This window comes from Acanthopagrus latus, chromosome 6 (genome assembly GCF_904848185.1).
Source record: "Acanthopagrus latus isolate v.2019 chromosome 6, fAcaLat1.1, whole genome shotgun sequence".
NCBI classification, from domain to species: domain Eukaryota; kingdom Metazoa; phylum Chordata; class Actinopteri; order Spariformes; family Sparidae; genus Acanthopagrus; species Acanthopagrus latus.
The window spans coordinates 6,152,266-6,178,184 of record NC_051044.1 but is presented as its reverse complement, the minus strand read 5'-3'; the positions used below and the strand labels follow the sequence as shown (position 1 = coordinate 6,178,184).

The following is a 25,919-nucleotide window of genomic DNA, read 5'->3' as shown; positions in this document are numbered from 1 at the left end:
CTTACCTGTTTATTAATGTACAGTATTTGCAACAACATTAATTATCCTGTGCAGACCAATTCTATATTATTATAACTATATTTATACACCATATTTTACTTATGAAGGCCCACAAGAAGAGTTGTAGTTGTAAAAGTATATGTAAAACATTTATATCTGCTATATTCACTATTTATTAAATGGTTATTTACTTCTTAAAATGCTAAATTGGGCGATTCAAGTAAAGTCTCACCATATTTTCTTCCTTTAAAGAGGGTGATATACTTGATTTGTTTTAAATATTTAATCTTTCAAGAAATGTAAATCAAAGGCCTTCACAACACAGATATTACATGCAGAAGTTAAATTAATGAACAGGGACAGAAAATTAACTGAAAAGAAGATTGAATGTAAAAGCCCAATAAATACAATAAGATAATGAATAGAAAGTTTAAACCGTCGCACCAAAACAAAATGAGAAAGAAAATAGTAAAGATAAGATTTGATGAGGGTGAAAATAGAATGAAAACCCTTAGAAAGTTAAAACCATTAAATCAACAGGAAATGTAAAACTGATACTATAGACTATAAAACTATAAAACTATAAAACAATAGAAATAGACACTGTAGTACTGTAAGTACACTCATATTTGATAATTCAGCATAATTGTATTTTAATGATGTTTAATGATTAAAATTTTCTTTAAACAGACCGCACATAATTTACATTTTCATTGAGTGCAGTTCGCCAACTTTAAACATTTAGGCTATAAAATAAAAAAAACACATCAGCTCTAAATATACAAACTTGTCATGTTTAGGGAGTAAAAAATGCACTTTAAAATTCAGGAGTAAAGAATTCCTCCCCCCCTCCTCAGACGTCTTTGTCTCGTCCGCCTCTTTTGTCCCTCTGGGGCTCTGTGAGTGAGTTTTCCCTGCTTTCCCACACTCGGCCCATTCACCGCCTTTCAAGAACAAAAGAAGTGTGTCTGGTTGCACATCACATTAATTATGGAGTCAGTTTACGAGTTTTGTCTCACCGCCCCTGAATGGAAATTCCTGTCATCAAGGCTCGTCATTACCAGGCTTTTGTAAACTGTCCATGAGGAATGCAGACATGCTAAAGGATTAATGAACATTCAGAAGAACTTTTTTTTGTATCTCCCTCCTTTACGTTCAGATTGTTCCTCTGCATTCCACGGTGGTTATTGTGACGGGGATGGGGAGGCTATTCTTCAATCGGTCGGGTGCAGTAAGAGGATGAATTTGAAGTTAAAGGGGCATTGTGTGGTTTTGGAGAAGAAATTTAAACTCAAGATGTTAATATTCAAAATATAAATGAGGTAATAATACAAAATCAGAAATATTAATGTTTTCTGTAAATGAATGAACAAGCTGTGCTCAGAGGAAAATAAGGTCCCAGAACATTGTTTGAAGCTAGAGAGGTGGCAGGGTCCGCCACAAATAACAGTACAAAATTGTGTTGTCCTTAAATGTCAATAAAGATCTTTCTCTTCTGATTAAAATGTCTTCCCCCAAACTACACATTGCAGCTTTAAAGCTTCGATGTCACTACTGCATGATAGTTTATTTAAAGGTGCAGTATGTGACTTTTTAAGAAGAAGTTTTGGTTATATAGTCCTACATCCTTGAATGGAAGGACCTCTGTGATGTCTTTATGATATGTATTGTAAACCAAAATGTAAACACATAACTTCAAACTGCGATTCCTTGTATCAAGAGCATTGATCCAGCAGTGGTGATGAGATTTGTGTTAAAAAAAACAAACACTTACACTGCACCCAGGATGGTGTTACTTTCTACTAGAACTGCTTATTCAGCAAAATTACAAGACCACCTAGTTCAAAAGTTAACCAGGCAAGCAGAAATACTTCAAATACATATGATAAGCTTATGCACACAGAAAGGTTGATTAATTTATACACATATATATACATGTTCAGTTTGAGAGAAATTCAAACGTAAGATGCTTTCATTATCAATTTCCCACGTGTGTGATGTGATAATCAGCGTGTGCACAGTCAAAGTCATTGATCGCAGCATCAGGCAGCAGATCTGCTCTCTCTACAGGGTCACCACTTTCCCAGATCCACACAGAGCTCTGTGAGTCTCTCTCCATCACCCCCCCAGTCCTCCACCTGTTCCCCTGAGATTTAACCATTGTCCCCCCGGGCAATAACAGCATTCACGGCGCTGTATCTCCTTTTGTCTCACCGAGCTCTCTGATTGGCTGAGACTGTGAGAAACTAGAGCCAGACCAAGACCCACACATTCATATGGAGATGTGGGACTATAAATAGGAGGGATGAAGCCAGCAGAGATCAGATTCTCTCTACAGAGACCTCTACAGCACAGAGATCCAGCCATGGCACCTACAATCACTGCAGCAATGACCAATTCTCAGGAGCATCTCACTCTGACCCACAAGGTAAATTCAAGATTCAACAACATCTCAATATTGTTAATAACAGGTTGTTGTTGTTGTCCATAATCACACTTGACTCCAGAATATGTTGTCTAATGACACTGTTCTTCTTTCTGCAGCTCAGAAAGCCTCTGGTGGAGAAGTTACGCAGAGAGCGAATCAACAGCAGCATCGAGCAGCTCAAGTCTCTCCTGGGTCCAGACTTCCTCAAACAGCAGCCAGACTCCAAGCTGGAGAAAGCAGACATCCTGGAGATGACAGTTTGTGTCCTGAGACGACTGCAGCAGCAGCAGCAGCATCGAGCTGTGGACTCAGCAGCTGTCCATCAGGGCTACTCCAGATGTGTCCAAGAGGTGACACACTTTCTGTCCAGAGAGCCGGTGAAGACACCGTCCCAGAGAAGTCTTCTGCAGCACTTCTACAAACTGCAGCCTTCCTCTCAAAACACCCTGAGAGAGGCTGACTTCTCTCCTCTGAGCTCCACAGTCCAGACCAGCAAAGACAAGAGTCCAGTCAGCAGCGCCGTCTGGAGGCCTTGGTAGACACCTGAGGACTCAAAAAAAGTGAAGCTCAGGAGTGAAATGAGCAATTGTACTTCAATTCTCGGATTCCAACTCCATCCTCCTGTTTGAGGTCTTGGTTGAAGAGTTGCATATGTTACTGCAGCCTTTCGCCTGTGTTACCTTTTGTAGAGGTTCTGTGTTTCTGTGATATTTACAGACAACAGTGATGCATTATGTTGTATTTTTTTCTCATCTCTGATTCAGATTTTACTCAGTGAGGTAAAAATTGCGATTCCTAGTGACACTGACAGTGATGTGTTTACTTAAGGAGACGCAGTTAATCATATTGAACATGTTTGAGATTCCTATGTGATATTCACATACTCATTCTTTCTGATCTATCTTTAGATTTGTTATTTGTCTGCATTTTTAGCAGATTCGTTTTGTGTATGAATAAGTTGATCAAGACAAATGTGCTGCTTTGTAACTCTGTGAGTGACAGCACTCGTTCCTTCAGTGAAGGGGAAATGTGTCACAGTGAATGTATCTCTTCAAGCCAAGTGATGCGCATTAAAACAATCACTAAAACAAGAGAACTTTGTGTTTGTGTCATTCTTGTAAATCACTGAATGTTAAGTACAAATTCTAACTTGCATGCTTCAAAAGGTGTTTTTAAAACAGGCGATATCACTGTGAATATGTATAAACACAGATGCAGAATAAGGAGTATCTATTTTTCAGTTCATTTGGCAGGAACAACATATATAGGCATTTTTACACCTAAGTAAATTACAACCAATGCAATGAGTGCACAGGACCTTTAAGCAATAAAATACATGATACAACACACAAAAACTAACAATACCGTTGACATAGAAAAGCAGTTATTACAGACAGTTACTGTATAAATGGTGACTAAGAACAATTAGGAACAATGACTGAAAATAACGACTAAAAACAGGCAGAAAAGTAAGAAAAAAGTGAAATATATCTGCAGTGTAGAACATGTCACATCCTCAGTTAGACTGGAAGAGATGATGAACACATGATGGATGAGTTTGTGTCTTAATAAAGTGTTTTCCCTTCATGAACTAATAGAGCAGCCTGATTCGCTCTGTGTAAATATGATGGTGTAATGGATGCAGCTCTTCTCAGAGATGCTGCCTCGTCTTGTATTGTTTTGTTTTCTGACACTTCGGTCTCTCGTGTTAAACTGCTCTGAGACCTGGTTAGTGCAAAGATCACAGTCACCACTTAGTGACCCGTCATACAAACATCTGGGTTCATTATGTTTCCCTCAGACTGGATGAGATTCAGCATCATTGTTTTTTAATTACATGGAAATCTTAAAGCTAATATTATTACATAATTTGATTTGATTAAATTAATGCAGATGCCAACATGAACTATTTTTTGTCCATAGTTAAATATAACTTACATAATACACATACTATATATCAAGTAATATATTAAGTATTTATATTATAGTAAGTGTTATGCCTAAAAGTAACACTTTTCAAATTGGTTATTCTGTCTCCTGTTATAAATATAAGAGCTGGCTCAACATGATTGAAAACCTCTGCCTTAAATTTGACACTTTTCATTCAAATTAATTAATAGAATAATATTATTAGAAAACACTTAAAAGATTTGGCGGGTCAACGTTTTAGGTCAATTATTTTCCTAATGGTCAAGTAATCAGTTTTTATGATGTAATTGTGCTGAAAAATGTTGAAAATCCCAACTCTGTGCTGAATGTTTTACTTTTCTTCTCTCCCAACACACCCTCACACCCAAACGGCTGAAGAGGTCAAGTTGCCACTGAACTCCCAACATGACTTCTAGGAGCGTTCCCATGAAAGCTGGAACATCTGACCTCTCAGAGAGAACTGAGCTGCTTTCACGTACGTGACCTTTGCAGCTGGCGACGATGCCGTACGGAGACGGAGGCTTCACTTTACTTTCAGTGAAACGTGAAGAGCTGTTTGTGATGTGATTCTCCCACGGGTGATTCAAATAAGATGACATGGAAAACACTCTCACTGTAAATCTCTTTCGCATTTATTTTTCTTGAAAACTCCAAAAAAAACATGAAAACAAATCTCAATCCACTTTGGATGAATAAAAAGTAAAAGAGGGCGAATGAAACAAAATAAGCATACATGGCATACACAATCAATCAATCGATAACAAATCCCTTTTCATAAGAAAGGTGTGGTGTTTAAGAATATTACACCTTGAAACAAGGCAGTCAGACACTGTATGCAAACTTAAATCACATAATATTATTATCCTATACAGAATTTAACAGGAACAATAGGTGCTCTGTTGGGCTTTAAACTTCAAGCAGATTTTACTGCAGGTAATTAAAAAAAAATGTTGACACATTTCCTAAATAAGTTAAAGTCAGCAACTATTCCCTGCATAGTTAGCAGACCAGGTTTATCTCCTGTGGTCTACAGCCCTGACAAATATACATCCCAAAAGTAGCAGCATCACATTTAAAAAAAAAAAAAACTTAGCCGCTGACTCTTCTTCTCTGTCAGCAACCTCTTCAAGAACTGAAAATGTTCTTCCTCTGTTGAAGCCAAAGTAAACCACAGACAGAAGCAGCTGGTCTCACGTAAATCTGTAGTTCTCAAATCAATAAACTACTATATCTGGTTTTAAGGCACTTTCATTGACTCCTTAAAGTCAGTTTCTCCTCCTCGTCCTTCTTTAGAAGCACAGTGGAGCCAGGTCCTCCTCTGCGTCGGGAAACAGGCGTAAGATGTCCCTTGAATATTTGGAGTAGCCGTTGTGTGACAGCAGGGCTTTTCTCAGCGTGAGGAAGGCCTTTGTTTTCTCCAGGAGGTCTGAGACGGGGATCCCGTTCTGCAGGTGCTCCCCAATCAGAGCCTTCAGCTTCTCCACTCCGGTGCAGCATTTCCTCTCCAGCATGTGGAGTTTACACCTGAGAGAAAAAGAAGGAAGGAATCATGGCTGTTATTAAGATGTTCATCAGGGACTGAGTCAGATGAAAAAAAAAATAAAAACTCTTACAGGAGAAGAAATGTGGCTCTGTCTTACCTGAAGAGCTGTTCCTTCACGGTGTCCTGAAGAGCGAGGTCTGCGTAGAGAGACATGTCGAGGTTTTCGTCTTGAGCTGGGAGGTTCTGGTGGTGCCGGTGAAGGTTCTGAGGGTTTCTGTGTTGACATCTGCATCGCTGCCCTGCTTTTATGCTCCTCATCCGGCGCTCTCTTTTGCCTTTCAGCCAATCAGGAGGCTCAGACCTCAACACAATGGGTTTAATTTAATGCCTGTCAGAGAGAACAGGTGGGATGCTTTATCTGTATGTCATAGATCAGCGGGGTCAGTGGGAAAATGTTTTTCCTGAGGTGGACACGGGAACGTTTTTTTGACGACTGTGACAGGCAGCAAAGACACAAGACTAGAGATGTGAAATTAAACAAAAAAAAACCCCAAAATATTACACTTTTCCTGTTGAGTTAAACAATATTGTTTCATTGGCATCAGCAAATACTCTCATGTGATGAAAATCAGAGGTTCAAAGTGGACAAATAGCCTTTTTTTCCTCTGAAAAGTGTTTGTGTTATTGTCTTTCCATTGTCTTTGTTTTTTCTAAAAGCCTCTGCAAATAAAACATTCCTTTCACCCTGATAAAACTAAATTCTCTAACAAAAACATCCCAGAAGCTGCTAATAATGCTTTAAAGTTTTATTTTCTGAGTTACAGCCCAACCAGATGGCTCGTCTGTGAAGTGGCTCTCTGCCTGAGAACCGTCCTGAGGCTTTGTGAGAGCAGACACACTTCTATTGTGTGCGCAGCTGAGCAGGCTGCATACAGAAGTGTGGGAAGCCGTGTGTCGCCGCGGCTCCAAGCTCCGGAGAGAGAGGAGGGCGTGTGACCGGGGCACGTCCAGCCTTGTGCAGGGAGCTGTGGGAGCCCAGAGGAGGGACGCTGGGAAACCTGAGACCTCCAATCAGACAGACTGCAGATAGACAGACAGACAGACAGATGGAGGGGAGATAAGAAGGAAGGTGAACCCACCTGGAGAATGATGAACAGAAACAACAAAATGTTTATCACAAGTGATGCAAGAAGTATTTAGATACTTTGCTTAAGTAAAAGTAATTTTAATTATCAAAATCAGCTTAATTTCCCTAAATTATGACAGATAAATGTGCTGATGTGGTGAAATCGTCCCTGTCAGTGTTTTATTTTCATATCTGATGTTTTTGGATTAATATTACTGCTGCATTAATGTGTTTAGCAGTTTTACAAATTTTTAAGATTGAGCTCATTTAACAATATTTACTTCATGTGTTCGTAGCGTGGCTCTCATGTGAGAACCACATATCTATAAAAAGGCACATTTTCTTTTTTTTTTTAAAGTATTTCTTTGGCCGTTTTATGGCTTTATTGATTGTCCTATCAATCAGAGATGACAGGAAACAGGGTGAGAGAGAGGGGGGTGACATGCAGCAAGACTCGACCCACTGAGCTAATGGGCGAACCAGAGGTCAGCTTTTCATGGTGTCAGAAAAACAGACAGTTCTAGACTTTGTGACGATGCGTTTTCATGATAATCCTGGAGGTTTTTTTAAACATTTTATTTTGATCTAGTTTTCTCAACCCATTGTTGAAAGGACACTTCATCCTTCATTGTACCAAAAAAAGATCCCAGTCACCAAATTTGGACTTTATTTTAAGATGTAAGATCTCAAATGCAGCAGGGTAAAAAGTGTCATATTTGCCTGTCTGAGATATGGATTGGAAATATAAAGTTGCATGAGTGGAAACACTCCAGTTAGGTCAAGTTTCTCACATTCATAAAGTAGTTAAGTAAACGTATTTAGTTACATTAGTATTTGTGACCAACAAGAGAACATCTCTCAAGAGTGCATCCAAAGGTTAAGAAAAGGTAAAAAGGAGTTGAAACACAGTCTGTCTGTGATTATATTACAAGAACTTTGATTCTGTTTTGTAAAAGGTATAATTTTACAAATAACTTAACAAAAATGAATAAACTGAACTACATAGGTGTCGAAGACATAATCGTCTTTGTCAAAATTGATCACAATTCATCAATCACAGACTTTGACTCAGATATTTGTGTGTGTGTGTGTGTGTGTGTGTGTGTGTGTGTGTGTGTGTGTGTGTGTGTGTGTGTGTGTGTGTGTGTGTGTGTGTGTGTGTGTGTGAGCTAATTCTCTCAGACTCCCTTAATCCTGACTATCTCACTGATCTCTCTCTCTCTCTCCCTGTCTGGTAGTCAGTTAACACACTAATTAACTGGTTAATGCTACTTCTCATTGAAGAGATGACTGAGATGGTTGACTGGTATTAAAAGTCATAGTTAGCATATTTGTCAAGTCAATTGTATCTTACTCAATAAATAAATACAATTTGGAATGCTTTTACGATGTTTATTACTATGATTATGTTCCTATATTTATGTAAATTAGACAGATGTCAAAATCATCCTTCCTGTCATTTTATCCTGAACAAGGTACCGAGGAAAGAGGAGGCAGCTCATCTTATACGATAAGGGCTGTAATGGGGTCAATGCAGCCATAGCGAGGCTCAGAGTGAAGATACTAATTGAAATGTATGAAATGGGAACTGAGATAAGGAAGTGGAGCATTAAAAGATGAGAAAAAGTGACATGAGAAGACGTACTGTATTTGCAAATTTCATTGTTTGTTTATTCAACAGAGCACAATGAGCCACATCCAGTTTGAAAAAGCTCTGATTGGGGATGAACACACATCCCAACAGCTTCCAGATGTTCTCTGTACACAGAATACTCAGTGAAGGAACAGCTGTCTTTATAAAAGACGACAAAACATTTTTCATGAACAAAAGAAAACAGTAAAAACTGACCTTAAAACAGATCAGAGGGATATTATCACAGGGTGACGACAGCAGGTTAATAACTGCTAATTACATGAATTTCATTAAAAGAACACATGACAGTCACTGGAAAATTGTGACAGAGTGATATTAACATACCTTTTAGAAAAAAAGTATAAACATTTGGATCTCACAACAGATCACTTTTGAGTTTTGATCAAACATATTGATCTGAAAACAGATCATTTTTACCCCACAAGTGGGGGAAAGTCCAAAATGACAAATTGTCCATAAAATGGACAAATTAAGAATTTTGATCAATATGATCATTATTAATCAAGAGGTTAAAAATATAACCATTGTATTAAATTTGACCAATACATGTCGTGAAGTGAATCATAAAAGTGTCACAGGAAAATTGTGACAGTAATATAACCTTTTAGAACAAAGTATAAACATTTGGATCTGACATCAGATCAGTTTTGATTAATCAGAGAGATTAAAGTTCATCATGACAATATGTCCATAAAAAGGACAGTTAAAGTTTTCTGATCAAAATGATCAATAACAATCAAAAGATAACAAATGTTATCATAGCATATACTACCAACACATGAAGTACAGTGAGGTATGATAATAATTGCTGATGCAATCAGATGTTGTTCATGCAACATGCATGACAAGAGGTTCTCTTTCTCAACTTGAAAGATATTGTTGCTGTCATTTCCTCAGGAAATGTCATCTTGAACAAACTCAATACACAAAATACAGCCTTCTGTACATACAGAAGAACAAGTCCATCAAATTTCAAAGGATTCAGTCCAGTAATCTTTGACCAATGTGGTCATGAGAGTTTGTGTGGCAGTAACTCCAGTGAGTTGGTGTCTACCACGGCCTCCAGAGGGCGCTGTTGTCTGGACTCTTGTCTTTGGTGATGCTGGTGTGGACTGTGGGGCTCAGAGGAGAGAAGTCAGCCTCTGTCAGGTTGCTGTCAGAGGAAGACTGCAGCTTGTTGACGTGGTTCAGCAGTCTTCTCTGCTGTTGATGCTGCTGCTGCAGTCGTCTCAGGACACAAACTGTCATCTCCAGGATGTCTGCTTTCTCCAGCTTGGAGTCTGGCTGCTGGTTGAGGAAGTCTGGACCCAGGAGAGACTTGAGCTGCTCGATGCTGCTGTTGATTCGCTCTCTGCGTAACTTCTCCACCAGAGGCTTTCTGAGCTGCAGAAAGAAGAACAACGTCATTAGACAACTTATTCTGGAATCAAGTGTGAACATAAACAAAGACAACCTGTCATTAACAATATTTAAATGTTGTTGGATCTTGAATTTACCTTGTGGGTCAGAGTGAGATGCTCCTGAGAATTGGTCATTGCTGCAGTGATTGTAGGTGCCATGGCTGGATCTCTGTGCTGTAGAGGTCTCTGTAGAGAGAATCTGATCTCTGCTGGCTTCATCCCTCCTATTTATAGTCCCACATCTCCATATGAATGTGTGGGTCTTGGTCGGAGTAGAGTTTCTCACAGTCTCAGCCAATCAGAGAGCTTGGTGAGACAATCAGGCATGTGGGGCGGCAGCATGTTAAATGCTGTTATAGCCCGGGGGGGACCATGGTTAGATCTCAGGGGAACAGGTGGAGGACTAGGGGTGGGGGTAGAGAGAGACTCACAGAGCTCTGTGTGAATCTGGGAAAGTGGTGACCCTGTAGAGAGAATAGATCTGCTGCCTGATGCTGGGATCAATGACTTTGAGCACACGCTGATAATCACATCAGACACATGGGAGTATAACATTAATGAGTTTATCTATGAAAATACACACATGATATAAAATAAATCCAAAAAGTATATATAACTTTATTTTCCTTTAAGCCGAAACCTATAATCGCAGGTGAAGTCATTCTGCCTCAGTCTGACAATTAAGTTTGGAATCTAATTTTATTTTACAACTTTTAACTAAAATTTTTCTGTTGTGTTTGACTGAATATACAAGATTTTAGGAAACATTACTATAAGATACTAGAGGACAGTTTGTTGTCTTAAACTCAACACAATGATCATGCAGCTGTCCAGATGCAGAGTCTTTTGACACGTGCCTTCTCGTCGGTGTGAGTAACAAGTAGAGCTCAGTTTCCCACACTGACTCCCTGTATGGTCAATGAACCACAAAGAGACTTAAGTGACAGATGCTGGCCGTGTGTTGTTATAGAAACAGAGGCTGACATCACCAGCCATCTGGAGGGAAAGCACGCCATTGGCTGACTCTCACAGTTTGTAAAATTTGAAATCTCAGAGAAAAAAACGTGTCATAAAGATTTTACAAAATCATCTCATGTTCTCAGTTTACAGTCATCGTGATACATTTTGATCCTCAAATAATAACCCCCCTCATTACTGATCATCAATTAGATGAAATTTCAGCCTTACACTTGAGGGTGGGAGGTTTCCTGAGGGGCAGCTGTTTCCTGAAGTGTGCCAAATCCCTTTGGAGAATTAATTGACTGCTGGTGGGATGGATGCAACCCTGTCCTCCGGAGCTTTCCCACACTCCGTCCGTTAGCAGTAAATAAGCTTGGTGGCACATGTCTTCTAATGGACGATGTGAGGATCCTGGGTACATGCAGCGTGCAGCACCGCCAAGGGGAAGAGGGTAGAGCCCCCCTCCCAAAAATAATCAGATCTCATAAGAGTGAACAATAGATACTGAAGTGATATGTCTAAATTAAAATTAATCACTTCACATTTTAGAAACACAAATAATTTATGAATGTTGTTGAATGCTAAAATCTCATGTTTGTTTACTAGGTCTCAGTCTGAACATGAAAGTGGAGTTTTGCATCGCTATCCTGTAAAACATATCCTTGAAAGGTTAATGAATAAAAAGAAATAATACTAATATTACTTGTTGAATTTGCTCTGGTCATCCTGAAACTGTTCCTCATTTATTTTCATTCATCAAGAATGTGAACTGTACTTAAAAGCTATTAATTACTGTACTGATGAGAAGGCTGTTAAAACCTTTAATACCTGTATCATAATTAATCTCTTTTTTTAACTTCTCTGATTTATTTCTGTCAGTGTCTTTATTATTTTATATTTCTTGTGTGTTACATAATGCTAAATAAATACATAAATCCGGAACTTTTATTTCACCATTTTTCCACTCAGGTCATAATTAACGTGACAGGAAGTACAACACTGCAGGAGGGAAAATTAATATAGCTAGGCTAACTTGGTCCGAAATTAGCATTTGAGGATGATAACTGAAAGTTTTTGTGACTTGAAGTTTACACTAGCAGTTTCGTCAGATAGTGCGACACCTTATGAAATGTTGTGTGACAAGATAAATGTAATAATTTAAGATTGTTGTACGTTGTTGGACATATCACCGGTTAACGTCGAGTAGCTAACGGCTAACGTTGATTAGCTAACGGTTAACGTTGATTAGCTAACGGCTAACGTTGATTAGCTAACGGTTAACGTTGATTAGCTAACGGTTAGCGTTGAGTAGCTAACGGTTGACGTTGGACCGGTATCGTCTGTCCTGTAAAGACTGGACCTGTTGCTCTCTGTTGGGACTTCAAAGCTATTACCATGCATTCGATTTTTGGGCCAACAAACACAAGTAAGTCTGTCTAAAACTTCACCCTGTCTTTTTCTTATATAAATGGCCATAAGTAGATATTGTTTCCGCCATTAATGGACTTAACAACGATTTTTTTTTTCGTCAGTTAACAGACGCCTGGCAAGTTACACATTGACCTAGCTTGCTTCTGCGAGAAACCAAACCAAGTGCACTGAATAGGAAACTACCCTGATAAGATTCACTGACTTCTTCGATTTATCAAGTGGTGAGTAACTTTGCTAAAGCCATTTTTTTTTTTTTACCACTGTTTGTGATATGACTTCTGTCAAAATGTCACTGTCCATGGTGATGAATAATGGACGCAGATTAGCTAGTGTATATTGTGCTTCAAAGTACCCAACATGACTGTAAACGTTAGCATTAAGTAAAAAACTGATCAGATTTAAATAGGTGTAGCAAGTCAATTTAGCTACATATGCAGAGGTAGTACATGTGAGTATCAGAAATACAAGTAATAGTAAATTACACATATATTTACATGTACTGTTTGTATAGTCTGTGTAAAACGTGTTTAATCAGCTGTTTTCTATTTCAGCTTAAAGCAGTGAATTATGAGTTTGTAACATTTGCATGAAGTAAAAATGCCACCAGATTTTTAAGTTTGAATATGTAAAGCAGTTTAATTACTTAACATCTACTTAGAATAAAGTTAACTGACAAAACTTAGAGGAAATTACTTTGATAAAAGTGTCAGTGTTGATTGATGATTTATGTCATCAAGGAGCAGTTACAATCAAAAGCATGATTTAAAACAAGTTCCAGTTTCAGGGGGCCCAGGCTCCTTCTTAATCTATCCCTTCAGGGCAGAGGTCTGGATCTATTGTCCCACAGGGCTCTGTGAGTGAGTTTCCTCTGGTTTCCCACACTCTGCCCTTTCACAGAGGGAACAATAGAAGTGTGTCGTATTATGCATCTCATTAGATGTCTGACCTCTTTAAGAGGAAAATGGTTAACTTTAAGTGTTTAACATTAAAACACCTGAAATTGACTTGCATCAAAAAAATGATGCAGCAAAAATCTTTTTGAAATATACCTTTTCTTTAGTTGGTTTGTTGACTCAACTTTGTGCATATATACCGAATGAATTGATTTATAATCCCTCCCTGAATATCTTGATTGAAATAGGTTATGTTATGAATAACAACATATCAAATCAAATTTTTCGACTTAGATTTACAGTAGACTGCTATCTTATGGATAGACAGATACTTTGTCTTTTTTATCTTGATCGTAGTAATTCAGATGTCTCTATCAATTATGAAGAAAATCTCCTTTTCTGTATCATAATGAGGGCAGAAAAGAATTACTCAAATTCACATAACATTTTCAGCTTGCAGTGTTTGTTTATTCAGCACAATGAGCCACATGAAGTGAGAGGTGATGATACATCACAACAAAAACTTGTAGATTTCTACAAGACACACTGTACTCACAGGGAGTAAAGGAACAGCTGTCTTTATAAAAGACAAACAATTTACAATAATTGGGGACACAGCCCTCACTGTCCATTGAGAGTTTTACTCAAATGGATCAAAACATTTGTAGTTTATAAACAAAAAATATAACAGTAAAGACCGACCTCAAAAGAGATCACATCATTGTTAATAACCATTAAATTCAGTTAATTGTCAAAATGTAAAGATTATATTGTCACTGAAAACTGTGACAGTGTTACATAGAAAATACTTTTACTGTAAAATGATAAACATATTGATCTTAAAACAGATCATTTTTTTCAATAGTCGTGTAGTTTGAGTTTGATCAAAATGATCATTACTAATCAATAGATTAACTATATCACCATTGCATTATGTTTTACCAATACAAGTGTGAAAGGAAAATTGTGACATTAAGCAAAACTTTTTTTAAACATTATACACATTTGGATCTGACAACAGATCAGTTTAGATTAATCAGAGAGATTCAAGTTCATTATTACAATATGTTCATAAAAAAGGACAGTTAAAGTTTTCTGATCAAAATGATCAATAACAATCAAAAGATAACAAATGTTATCATAGCATATACTACCAACACATAAAGTACAGTGAGGTATGATAAGAATTGCTGATGCAATCAGATGTTGTTCATGCAACATGCATGACAAGAGGTTCTCTTTCTCAACTTGAAAGATATTGTTGCTGTCATTTCCTCAGGAAATGTCATCTTGAACAAAGACAAACACACAAATACAATTCTGTACATACAGAAGAACAAGTCCATCAAATTTCAAAGGATTCAGTCCAGTAATCTTTGACCAATGTGGTCATGAGAGTTTTTTGTGGCAGTAACTCCAGTGAGTTGGTGTCTACCACGGCCTCCAGAGGGCGCTGTTGTCTGGACTCTTGTCTTTGGTGATGCTGGTGTGGACTGTGGAGCTCAGAGGAGAGAAGTCAGCCTCTGTCAGGTTGTTGTCAGAGGAAGACTGCAGCTTGTTGACGTGGTTCAGCAGTCTTCTCTGCTGTTGATGCTGCTGCTGCAGTCGTCTCAGGACACAAACTGTCATCTCCAGGATGTCTGCTTTCTCCAGCTTGGAGTCTGGCTGCTGTTTGAGGAAGTCTGGACCCAGGAGAGACTTGAGCTGCTCAATACTGCTGTTGATTCGCTCTCTGCGTAACTTCTCCACCAGAGGCTTTCTGAGCTGCAGAAAGAAGAACAATGCCATTAGACAACTTATTCTGGAGTCAAGTGTGATCATGAACAAACAATATTTAAATGTTGTTGAATCTTGAATTTACCTTGTGGGTCAGAGTGAGATGCTCCTGAGAATTGGTCATTGCTGCAGTGATTGTAGGTGCCATGGCTGGATCTCTGTGCTGTAGAGGTCTCTGTAGAGAGAATCTGATCTCTGCTGGCTTCATCCCTCCTATTTATAGTCCCGCATCTCCATATGAATGTGTGGGTCTTGGTCTGAGTGGAGTTTCTCACAGTCTCAGCCAATCAGAGAGCTCGGTGAGACAATCAGGCATGTGGGGCGGCAGCATGTTAAATGCAGTTATAGCCCGGGGGGACAATGGTTAGATCTCAGGGGAACAGGTGGAGGACTGGGGGGGCGTGATAGAGAGAGACTCACAGAACTCTGTGAATGTGGGAAAGTGGTGACCCTGCCTGATGCTGGGATCAATGACTTTGAGCACACGCTGATTATCACATCACACGCGTGGGTGTGAGACCGATACTTTACCGCACTGATGGATAAAACTCAATATCACTGAACTGTAACCAAATAAAGGAATCAGTGGAAATAGATTTTAGATGATCTTGTATAAATGGTACTATCATAACATAAATCTAGCCATTGTATTTAATGCTTTTTTTCCTCAATTTTATCTTGAGAAGTCAGTTAGATCTTTCATTCATGCATTTTGTCCTTTTCCATAAGTTTTTTTTTTCTTTTTAAGAATTTTTTTAATGTTAATTCAGTTTAAACTTTTTCATGAGTGTGATGCTCAAGATGTAGTTAAGTTATTTTAAAAACCCTGAGAGCATGAATCATTGTGCTGTCCAGATGTTTCACTGCCTTGTGTTGTGACTTGTGCCTTGTAGTCAGTGTGGGTAGAAAGTTGGTCTCAGTTTCCCACACTGACTCTCTGAATGCTGTGGTCAATGAACAACAAAAGGACTTTGAATGGAGCTTTTGTGACTGATACTGAACGTGTGTTGTAGTAGAAACAGAGCCTGACGTCAGCAACCATCTGGAGGGAAAGAACACCATTGGCTGGTTCTGAAAGTTTGTAACTTTTGAAATTGGAAAGCACATTTCAGTCTAAGAGTCACTTCAATTGATTTGGCAAATTATTAAGTCAATATCTGATCTCTTTTGTACATTTTGACCATCTTACCATAGTTTTTCCTTTGTATCAGTAACTGGATAATATTTCAGCTCTGTAGATGAGGGTGGGAGGTTGGAGCAGCTGTTTCCTGAAGTGTGCCAAATCCCTTCAGAGAAAAGTCTGCTGCTGCTGGTGGGGTTTAGGAAGCTTATCATGCTAATGTCTGTTGTCCAGAGGGTTCCCACACTCCGTCCTGTGATAGATTTCAAGGAATGTGCCTCAATCCAAATCTACCTTTTGAGAACTGTCATTTTAACACATGGGGGTTTTTCCATTCTTCTTTTCACTTTCAGTGTACAGCTCAACAAAATTCAGGCAACAAATGTTAAGTCTACAGTGTGAGAGTTGAAAGCCAAGGGGACATCACATTTTTTATTTGAATATTGGAAAACCCTTTACTATATGACCAATATACTGTACTGCAGTGAGGACAGCCTTTGATAATTGGCTGTGCTCATTCTCAGTCCCCAGAAAACTGACCTGACAGGTTTAAATAGAGGACTCAAAATAAGTTGGTATATCGGTATTTTTTTAGTGTTTCACTTCAATCTTTATTTAGTGACATATTTTGTGTTTTGTGAATATTTTAGGTCCCCAAAAATAATGTGAAATATTTCATTTGACTTTATTGCATTTTCATGCACAGGCATACATTAACCCATGGCCCAATATTCCTGACTAACTTTAGTAGTGTACTGAACAGTGCCTTTAATCATTTTCAAAATATCATTGCGCTCTAATACTGATACGTTTGTGAAGTAAAACAAATATATTATTTGATTTTTTAAAATTGAAATTACCCATCTGCTTTTACATTTCAGGTATCTGAGATAGATTCATTATTGATCTGCTGGGCTCAGTGGCAAAATATAAATGAAATGAATCAAGTTAATTTTTAACTTCAGAATAAATGTTGAAAGTATAATTTTAGATGGGTAGAGAGGTTTTCGTTTTGGCAGCCAGGCTCCTTTTTCACCTCTGTCCCTTCAGGGCAAAGGTCTGGATCTATTGTCCCACAGGGCTCTGTGAGTGAGTTTCCTGTGGTTTCCCACACTCTGTCCTTTCACTGCTTTCACTGGAGGAACAATAGAAGTGTGTCATATTATGCATCTAATTAGACACAATGTCTGACATCTTTAAAGAGGTAAATTCTTATCTTCAAATGTTGTACAATAAAAAAACAAGAAATTGACAAATACACTGTGCAGCAAAGATCTCCTGATAATATGTTTTATATTCTCCCTTGTTTTAATGACTTCAATTACTGCATATCAGCAGAGTTACTTCATATTTACAATTCCTATTCTTAATTTGAATAGGTTACTAAGCTTAGTTTTACACATGTATGGATGATTACATATTTATCAAATCACAAGAAGTTTTGCTGTTCTAAGATCTACAGTAAAGCATTTTTAAGAATACACAAATAATGCAGGGGCTTATTTTTTATCTTGATACCAGTCATGCATGGGTTCACCTGACTGGAGAGGTACTTATGAAGTGGGAATAAATTAAAAGCAAACATGGAGAGTCTCATCGTCATCATTGTAATGAGGACATATATAAAGAAATAATTATTCAGCAACAAATATATCTTCAGCTTGCAGTGTTTGTTTATTCAACAAGGCACAATGAACCACATAGAGTGAGAAAGCGCCATCTAGAGGTGATGATACATCACAACAGCAATTTGTAGATTTCTACAAGACACACTGTACTCAGAGAGAGTAAAGGAACAACTGTCTTTATAAAAGACAAACGATTTACAATATTTGAGGACACAGTCTACACTGTCAAAACAAAAGATAATAAAAACTGACAACAGATTACACCGTTCCTAATAACTATTCAATTGAATGGGTTCTCAAAATGTAAAATTATATTTTCACAGTGTCACAGTGTGACAGTGTGATATCAAACCTTTTACAGTAAAAAGATAAACATGTTGATCTTAAAACAGATCATTTTTCAATAATCACATACAGTGATACAGAGAAGGAAAGTCCAATATGACAAAAAGTTCCACAGGAAAATCGTGACATTAAGCAAAACTTTAGAAAAAAAGATATACACATTTGGATCTTATAAAAGATCAGTTTTAAGTAATCAGAGATTAAAGTTCATCATGACAATATGTCCATAAAAAGGACAATTTAAGTTTATGATCAAAATGATCATTACTAATCAAGAGGTTAAAGACATCACCATTGTATTTTGATTTTAAAAATACTTGTTGTAAAGTGAATCATTAAAGTGTCATATCTCTGAGTAATCAGAGATTAAAGTTCATTGTGACAATATGTCCATAAAAAGGACAGTTAAAGTTTTCTGATCAAAATGATCAAAATGTTATCACAGCATATACTACCTAACACATGAATAGGGAGGTATGATGATGATAATTGCTGATGCAATCAGATGTTGTTCATGCAACATGCATGACAAGATGTTCTCTTTCTCAACTTGAAAGATATTGTTGCTGTCATTTCCTCAGGAAATGTCATCTTGAACAAAGACAAACACACAAAATACAGCCTTCTGTACATACAGAAGAACAAGTCCATCAAATTTTAAAGAATTCAGTCCAGTAATCTTTGACCAATGTGGTCATGAGAGTTTGTGTGGCAGTAACTCCAGTGAGTTGGTGTCTACCACGGCCTCCAGAGGGCGCTGTTGTCTGGACTCTTGTCTTTGGTGATGCTGGTGTGGACTGTGGAGCTCAGAGGAGAGAAGTCAGCCTCTGTCAGGTTGTTGTCAGAGGAAGACTGCAGCTTGTTGACGTGGTTCAGCAGTCTTCTCTGCTGTTGATGCTGCTGCTGCAGTCGTCTCAGGACACAAACTGTCATCTCCAGGATGTCTGCTTTCTCCAGCTTGGAGTCTGGCTGCTGTTTGAGGAAGTCTGGACCCAGGAGAGACTTGAGCTGCTCGATGCTGCTGTTGATTCGCTCTCTGCGTAACTTCTCCACCAGAGGCTTTCTGAGCTGCAGAAAGAAGAACAGTGTCATTAGACAACATATTCTGGAGTCAAGTGTGAACATAAACAAAGACAACCTGTCATTAACAATATTTAAATGTTGTTGGATCTTGAATTTACCTTGTGGGTCAGAGTGAGATGCTCCTGAGAATTGGTCATTGCTGCAGTGATTGTAGGTGCCATGGCTGGATCTCTGTGCTGTAGAGGTCTCTGTAGAGAGAATCTGATCTCTGCTGGCTTCATCCCTCCTATTTATAGTCCCGCATCTCCATATGAATGTGTGGGTCTTGGTTTGAGTGGAGTTTCTCACAGTCTCCGCCAATCAGAGACCTTGGTGACACAATAAAAGGTCACACACGCCGAATGGTTATATTGATGTCAGGACAATAGTTAGATCTCAGGGGAACAGGTGGAGGACTGGGGGGGTGATAGAGAGAGACTCACAGAGCTCTGTGTGAATCTGCGAAAGTGGTGACCCTGTAGAGAGAGCAGATCTGCTGCCTGATGCTGGGATCAATGACTTTGAATGAGCACACACTGAGTATTGCATAAAATGTGTGAGAAGATATATTTTAATCATAAGTTAATGTAAAAGTTATTTAATCTGATAAAACATGAACATCAAAAGTCTGGATTTTGTTATTTGTCTGCATTTACTGAGCTTAAACCTAAAATGCAGCACCCTAAACTCCCTGCACTTTTATTTGACATTATAAGATAACTATAAAAATATTATCTTGATTATTTTTTTGTTAAAAAAACAAACAAGATTATTCGAGCAGTTCTTAAAGATGTTAACATACTGTTTGTTACATGTGTGTTAAGTGTTCCAGCACCTAAACCCAATACAATAATCATGCAGCTGTCCAGATGCAGAGTCTTACGACGTGTGCCTTGTCATCGGTGTGAGTAAGAAGTAGAGCTCAGTTTCCCACACTGACTCCCTGTATGGTGAATGAACCACAAAGAGACTTAAGTGACAGATGCTGGCTGTGTGTTGTTATAGAAACAAAGTCTGACATCACCAGCCATCTGGAGGGAAAGCACGCCATTGGCTGACTCTCACAGTTCTTAAATTTGATATTTTAATGAAAAATTAGGCATTAAGTTTCACCAAAATGTTTCATCATGTCATTTCTAGTCACCAATTGGGACATATTTTTAACCTCCAGTCATGATCATGTCTCATTACTGACCACCAACTGGATCAAATTTTCAGCTCTGCACATGAGGGTGGGAGGTTTCCTGGGGGCAGCTGTTTCCTGAAGTGTGCCAGATCTCTTTGGAGAATTCCTGCGCTGCTGATGGGATGAATGTCAGTCACACTGAACACTGCCCTCCAGAGCTTTCCCACACTCTGTCCATTAGCAGAACAAAGGCATGTGCCCCTGTACAAACGGACTGTTTTAGTACTTGAAAGCACATGTAGTTTGTGGCGCCAAGAGTAGAAGGTGTGGCCTGTGTGAAAACTGTTCACCCATTGACGTGAGAAATGTGTGCTTAAAATGAACATTGGACATTTAGAATCATCACTTCACATTTAAGCCACTGAAATATTTAAGTAATGCAGTAAAATGCTAAAATATCATGTTTGTGTTCTATGTCTCAGTCTGAACATCAGCTCTGAATATCTCATTCTAACATTTTTTCCACTTAGCTCATAATTAATGTGACATGAAATAGATCCTGGATAACTACTCACATAACAACATTAAGACAGCTAAATAGGGTGAAAAATTTACATTGAAAAGTGTTCTTTTAAGAAATAAAGGGGGGAAAACAAAATATACCAAGATGAAGATATCCTTGATAAACAGCAGCTACTATGTTCAGATGAGGGCTTGAAAATTGTTTCTACTTTTCTTTCTTACTTTATCGACTGTGATGTGATGTGGTTTCTTGTGACAACTATACTTATTGTAGTTGCTTTGGACAAAACTGCCTGCGTGATGCCCTAAATCTAAATGTAAATGTAATTGACTCAGAGTTCACAGCTGTAGTTGGGAGGTCGGATATTGCAGCACAACAAATCACAACTAATCCACTCCACTCTACTCAGAGATTAAAGTATAGCATTACGTGACATTAGCCAAATCCACATGTTTAATTATGCCAAAAATCAGATTTTAGATTACGTAACTGGCCGAAACCTTTTCAAACACCAAATGCTGAAATTGTTTCATTCTCATCAGATACAATGACAGTATTTTAAGGAACTGAAATGATGATTCATGTCATTTAGGAGCAGTTACACAAGTGGCCTGATTTAAAACAAATTCCATCTTTAAGAGCCACACTCCCCCTATAATCTGTCTCTTCAGGGTAAGGTCTGGATCTGTTATCCCACAGGGCTCTGTGAGTGAGTTTCCTGTGGTTTCCCACACTCTGTCCTTTCACTGCTTTCACTGGAGGAACAATAGAAGTGTGTCGTATTATGCATCTCATTAGATACAAGGTGGGACTTCTTTAAAGGGGAAAGGTTTGACCTCTAAATTTTTACCTTAAAACATCTAAAACTGACAGTTAGACCAACGTTTCTGAGTGCAACACCACTGTCTCTAATACAAATTGCAGGTCTGTAATAGTTTTTTAGATGTTATATAGGTGTTAACTACAAACAAAACACATTATGTCATAACAATGTTATGTGTATCTTGAAGTAAACATGTATGTGATGCTGTGATACTACCCTATCACTGAAGTGACCTGGTGCAGAAACAAGAGATAGGGTGCTGGATTGGATGGGACAGACAAATCAGTCATCCTATTACAAGACACTCTACCATTAAAATGATTTTGAAGCTGTTATTTAAGGATAAAAAAGTGACATTATATTATTTTAAAGGAATTTGAATGACTCTTCACAGTTATGTTATGGATGAATAATTTCGTTATGTACTGAATTTTATCTTGATTTTGTTAATCAAAGGGAGCAACGATGATGGAGGCCTCTGTCAATGAAGACAACATTTACAAAGTCTTTCGCATCAACAACCATAACATACACGATGAGACGAGAACAAAAGAAGTTCAGTTTGCAGTGTTTGTTTATTCAACAAGGCACAATGAGCCACATGAAGTGAGAAAGCTCCAACTGGAGGTGATGATACATCACAACAAGTTGTAGATTTCTACAAGACACACTGTACTCAGAGAGAGTAAAGGAACAGCTGTCTTTATAAAAGACAAACGATTTTCAATATTTGAGGACACAGTCCTCACTGTCCTTTGAGAGATTTTCTCAAGTGGATTAAAACATTTATATTTTGTAAACAAAACATAAAATGGTAAAAACTGACCTTAAAACAGATCACATCGTTCTGAACGAACACTTAATTAAATGTCTTTTCTTGAATTGTTAAAATTTGAACTGTCACTGAAAACTGTGACAGTAAACAAAACTTTTACAGTAAAAACACAGATATATTAATCTTAAAACCATTTTCCAGTAATCATAAAAAGTGTGATAACATTTATAGTGAGAAAATGTCCATAAAAAGGACCAATTCAAAATTGTGACCAAAATGATCATTACTCATAAAGAGGTGAAGGAGATCACCATTGTATTATATTTTGATGATACCTGTCATGAGGTGAATCAAAAAAGTGTCACAGGAAAATTGTGACATTAAGCAAAACCTTTAGAAAAAAGTAAAAACATTTGGATCCAACAACAGATCAGTTTTGATTAATCACAAAGATTAAAGTTCATTATGACAAACTGTCCATAAAAAGGACATAAAAAGTTTTCTGATCAAAATGATCAATAATAAAAGATAACAAATGTAATCATAGCATATACTACCAACACATGAAGTACAGTGAGGTATGATAATTGCTGATGCAATCAGATGTTGTTCATGCAACATGCATGACAAGAGGTTCTCTTTCTCAACTTGAAAGATATTGTTGCTGTCATTTCCTCAGGAAATGTCATCTTGAACAATCTCAATACACAAAATACAGCCTTCTGTACATACAGAAGAACAAGTCCATCAAATTTCAAAGGATTCAGTCCAGTAATCTTTGACCAATGTGGTCATGAGAGTTTGTGTGGCAGTAACTCCAGTGAGTTGGTGTCTACCACGGCCTCCAGAGGGAGCTGTTGTCTGGACTCTTGTCTTTGGTGATGCTGGTGTGGACTGTGGAGCTCAGAGGAGAGAAGTCAGCCTCTGTCAGGTTGTTGTCAGAGGAAGACAGCAGCTTGTTGACGTGGTTCAGCAGTCTTCTCTGCTGTTGATGCTGCTGCTGCAGTCGTCTCAGGACACAAACTGTCATCTCCAGGATGTCTGCTTTCTCCAGCTTGGAGTCTGGCTGCTGTTTGAGGAAGTCTGGACCCAGGAGAGACTTGAGCTGCTCGATGCTGCTGTTGATTCGCTCTCTGCGTAACTTCTCCACCAGAGGCTTTCTGAGCTGCAGAAAGAAGAACAATGTCATTAGACAACATATTCTGGAGTCAAGTGTGAGCATGAACAAAGACAACCTGTCATTAACAATATTTAAATGTTGTTGGATCTTGAATTTACCTTGTGGGTCAGAGTGAGATGCTCCTGAGAATTGGTCATTGCTGCAGTGATGGTAGGTGCCATGGCTGGATCTCTGTGCTGTAGAGGTCTCTGTAGAGAGAATCTGATCTCTGCTGGCTTCATCTCCTCCTATTTATAGTCCCGCATCTCCATATGAATGTGTGGGTCTTGGTCTGAGTGGAGTTTCTCACAGTCTCAGCCAATCAGAGAGCTTGATTACAGAACAAAGGACTACACACGCTGAATGCTGTTGATGCCTGAGGGACAATGGTCAGATTTCAGGGGAACAGGTGGAGGACTGGGGGATTGATGGAGAGAGACTCACAGAGCTCTGTGTGAATCTGGGAAAGTGGTGACCCTGTAGAGAGAGCAGATCTGCTGCCTGATGCTGGGATCAATGACTTTGACTGAGCACACGCTCATCATCCCATCACACGTGGGAGAATAACATCAATGGTGTCATGTTATGATTAAAGAAATTACTGTTTTTGGGTCAAGGGCATATTTCAGGCAAAACCTGTAATTTGGTAGGTAAATCTGTCTATTTTCATTTCTTTATGAAGATATTGTCATTCTGTTTTTTAACTTAACAATGTGTCTTCTGTTATGCATAATCACAAAAACACAACTTTTCAAAACAGTACTATAAGCTGTTAGAGACCAGTACTATAATCACCACAACACAATAATCATGCAGCTGTCCAGATGCAGAGTCTTTTGACACGTGCCTTCTTGTTGGTGTGAGTAACAAGTAGAGCTCAGTTTCCCACACTGACTCCCTGTATGGTCAATGAACCACAAAGAGACTTAAGTGACAGATGCTGGCTGTGTGTTGTTATAGAAACAGAGGCTGACATCACCAGCCATCTGGAGGGAAAGCATACCATTGGCTGACTCTCACAGTCCCTAAATTTTGAAATTTCGATGAAAAATTAGTCATTGAGTTTCACCAAAATGTTTTGTCATGTCATATTTCCAGTTTCCAGTCATCATGACACATTTTGAACCTCCAGTCATGATCATGTCTCATTACTGACCATCAAGTGGATCAGAATTTCAGCTATACACATGAGGGTGGGAGGTTTTCTGTTGGCAGCTGTTTCCTGAAGTGTGCCAAATCTCTTTGGAGAATTCTTGCGCTGCCGGTGGGATGAATGTCAGTCACACTGAACACTGCACTCCAAAGCTTTCCCACACTCTGTCCATTAGCAGAACAAAGGCATGTGCCCCTGTACAAATGGACTTTTGAATCCCTAACAACACGTGCAGTGTGTATCGCCAAGAGTAGAAGGTGTGGCCACCTTACTAAAGTAATTACCCTCTGATGTGGGAAATATGTGCATAAATTGAACATTGGACATTGAGAATTACCACTTCACATTTTAACCACAGAAATATTGAATTAATATCGCAAAATGCTAAAATCATGTGTTTGTGTTCTGGGTCTCAGTCTGAACATCAGGGCAGAATATCTCATTCTAACATTTTGTCCACTTAGTACATAATTAATATGACAGGAAGTAGATTCTGGAAAACAGGTCACATGCCAATATTAAGACAGTTAAATAGGTTGAAAAGTTAACAATAGGAAATGTTATTTTAAATGTCTTATAGCGCAAAGCTTACACCTGTAGTCGGGTGGGCCGATAGCGCAGCACAAAAAATCCACAAACTGTTTTTCACAACATGTCTTATTGTCCTTATATGCTGTAACATTTTAGTTTTTAGCCACTGTACACAGCTGTCTCAGATTTATGCCAAGATATTGTTGTAATTGTTTGGAATAATAATGTAAAAAAAAAAAAACACTAACAAGAGATTAATTTTTTGTAAATGACCATGAGCTGTGTGTTGTTTCCTGAAGTGGGTCGATTTAGGGCTAGATTTTCTATCATGAGGTTGTAATCCTCAGAAAAATAAGTGAAGTTAAACCAAACTGATGTATCAATAAGGGGTGATCTTTCTTCTTGTAACTGACAGGAACTATTCAATAACTGTGATAAAAACACTGGCTCGCACTAGATCAAACTATTCACAGATAACATATTGCGTTAAGTGACATTAGCTAAATCCACGTTATTGATATGCCAAAAAGGAGAATTTAAAGTATGTAACTAGCATAAACTTTTTCAAACACCAAATGCTGAAAATGTTTCATT

The 25,919-nt window shown here is 38.2% G+C and overlaps 5 protein-coding genes and 1 long non-coding RNA gene across 7 annotated transcripts in view; 2 read left to right on the top strand and 4 right to left on the bottom strand.

Moving 5' to 3' along the window:
- The first annotated feature begins 2,305 nt into the window (after positions 1 to 2,305).
- Positions 2,306 to 3,499, top strand: LOC119021301 (transcription factor HES-5-like). Its single transcript, XM_037101509.1, has 2 exons — positions 2,306 to 2,428; positions 2,545 to 3,499. The coding sequence occupies exons 1-2, from the start codon at positions 2,306 to 2,308 to the stop codon at positions 2,965 to 2,967; spliced, it is 546 nt and encodes a 181-aa protein (XP_036957404.1). The 3' UTR covers positions 2,968 to 3,499.
- A 5,127-nt stretch (positions 3,500 to 8,626) lies between these two features.
- On the bottom strand, positions 8,627 to 11,814 carry LOC119020776 (transcription factor HES-2-like). 2 transcript variants are annotated; one of them, XM_037100418.1, is made up of 3 exons: positions 11,209 to 11,814; positions 10,117 to 10,484; positions 9,671 to 10,003 (listed from the first exon to the last, which is right to left on the bottom strand). In XM_037100418.1, exons 2-3 carry the CDS (start codon positions 10,237 to 10,239, stop codon positions 9,671 to 9,673), a joined length of 456 nt encoding a protein of 151 aa, XP_036956313.1. In that variant the 5' UTR covers positions 10,240 to 10,484; positions 11,209 to 11,814. The 2 variants fall into 2 exon arrangements, with proteins under 2 accessions (XP_036956314.1, XP_036956313.1); XM_037100419.1 differs by lacking the exon at positions 11,209 to 11,814 and having other exon boundaries at positions 8,627 to 10,003; positions 10,117 to 10,239.
- Positions 11,815 to 11,955: 141 nt separating this feature from the next.
- LOC119020781 overlaps positions 11,956 to 25,919 on the top strand; it is a 47,996-nt gene continuing 34,032 nt past the window's right edge. Inside the window, exons 1-2 of the long non-coding RNA XR_005075415.1 lie at positions 11,956 to 12,406; positions 12,513 to 12,632. This is a non-coding gene — a long non-coding RNA (uncharacterized LOC119020781). The remainder of the gene's footprint in view (positions 12,407 to 12,512; positions 12,633 to 25,919) is intronic.
- On the bottom strand, positions 13,751 to 15,288 carry LOC119020779 (transcription factor HES-2-like). The gene is made up of 2 exons (XM_037100422.1): positions 15,166 to 15,288; positions 13,751 to 15,068 (listed from the first exon to the last, which is right to left on the bottom strand). Exons 1-2 carry the CDS (start codon positions 15,286 to 15,288, stop codon positions 14,736 to 14,738), a joined length of 456 nt encoding a protein of 151 aa, XP_036956317.1. The 3' UTR covers positions 13,751 to 14,735.
- Positions 17,886 to 19,477, bottom strand: LOC119020773 (transcription factor HES-2-like). The gene is made up of 2 exons (XM_037100414.1): positions 19,355 to 19,477; positions 17,886 to 19,241 (listed from the first exon to the last, which is right to left on the bottom strand). Exons 1-2 carry the CDS (start codon positions 19,475 to 19,477, stop codon positions 18,909 to 18,911), a joined length of 456 nt encoding a protein of 151 aa, XP_036956309.1. The 3' UTR covers positions 17,886 to 18,908.
- On the bottom strand, positions 22,274 to 23,883 carry LOC119020778 (transcription factor HES-2-like). The gene is made up of 2 exons (XM_037100421.1): positions 23,761 to 23,883; positions 22,274 to 23,647 (listed from the first exon to the last, which is right to left on the bottom strand). The coding sequence occupies exons 1-2, from the start codon at positions 23,881 to 23,883 to the stop codon at positions 23,315 to 23,317; spliced, it is 456 nt and encodes a 151-aa protein (XP_036956316.1). The 3' UTR covers positions 22,274 to 23,314.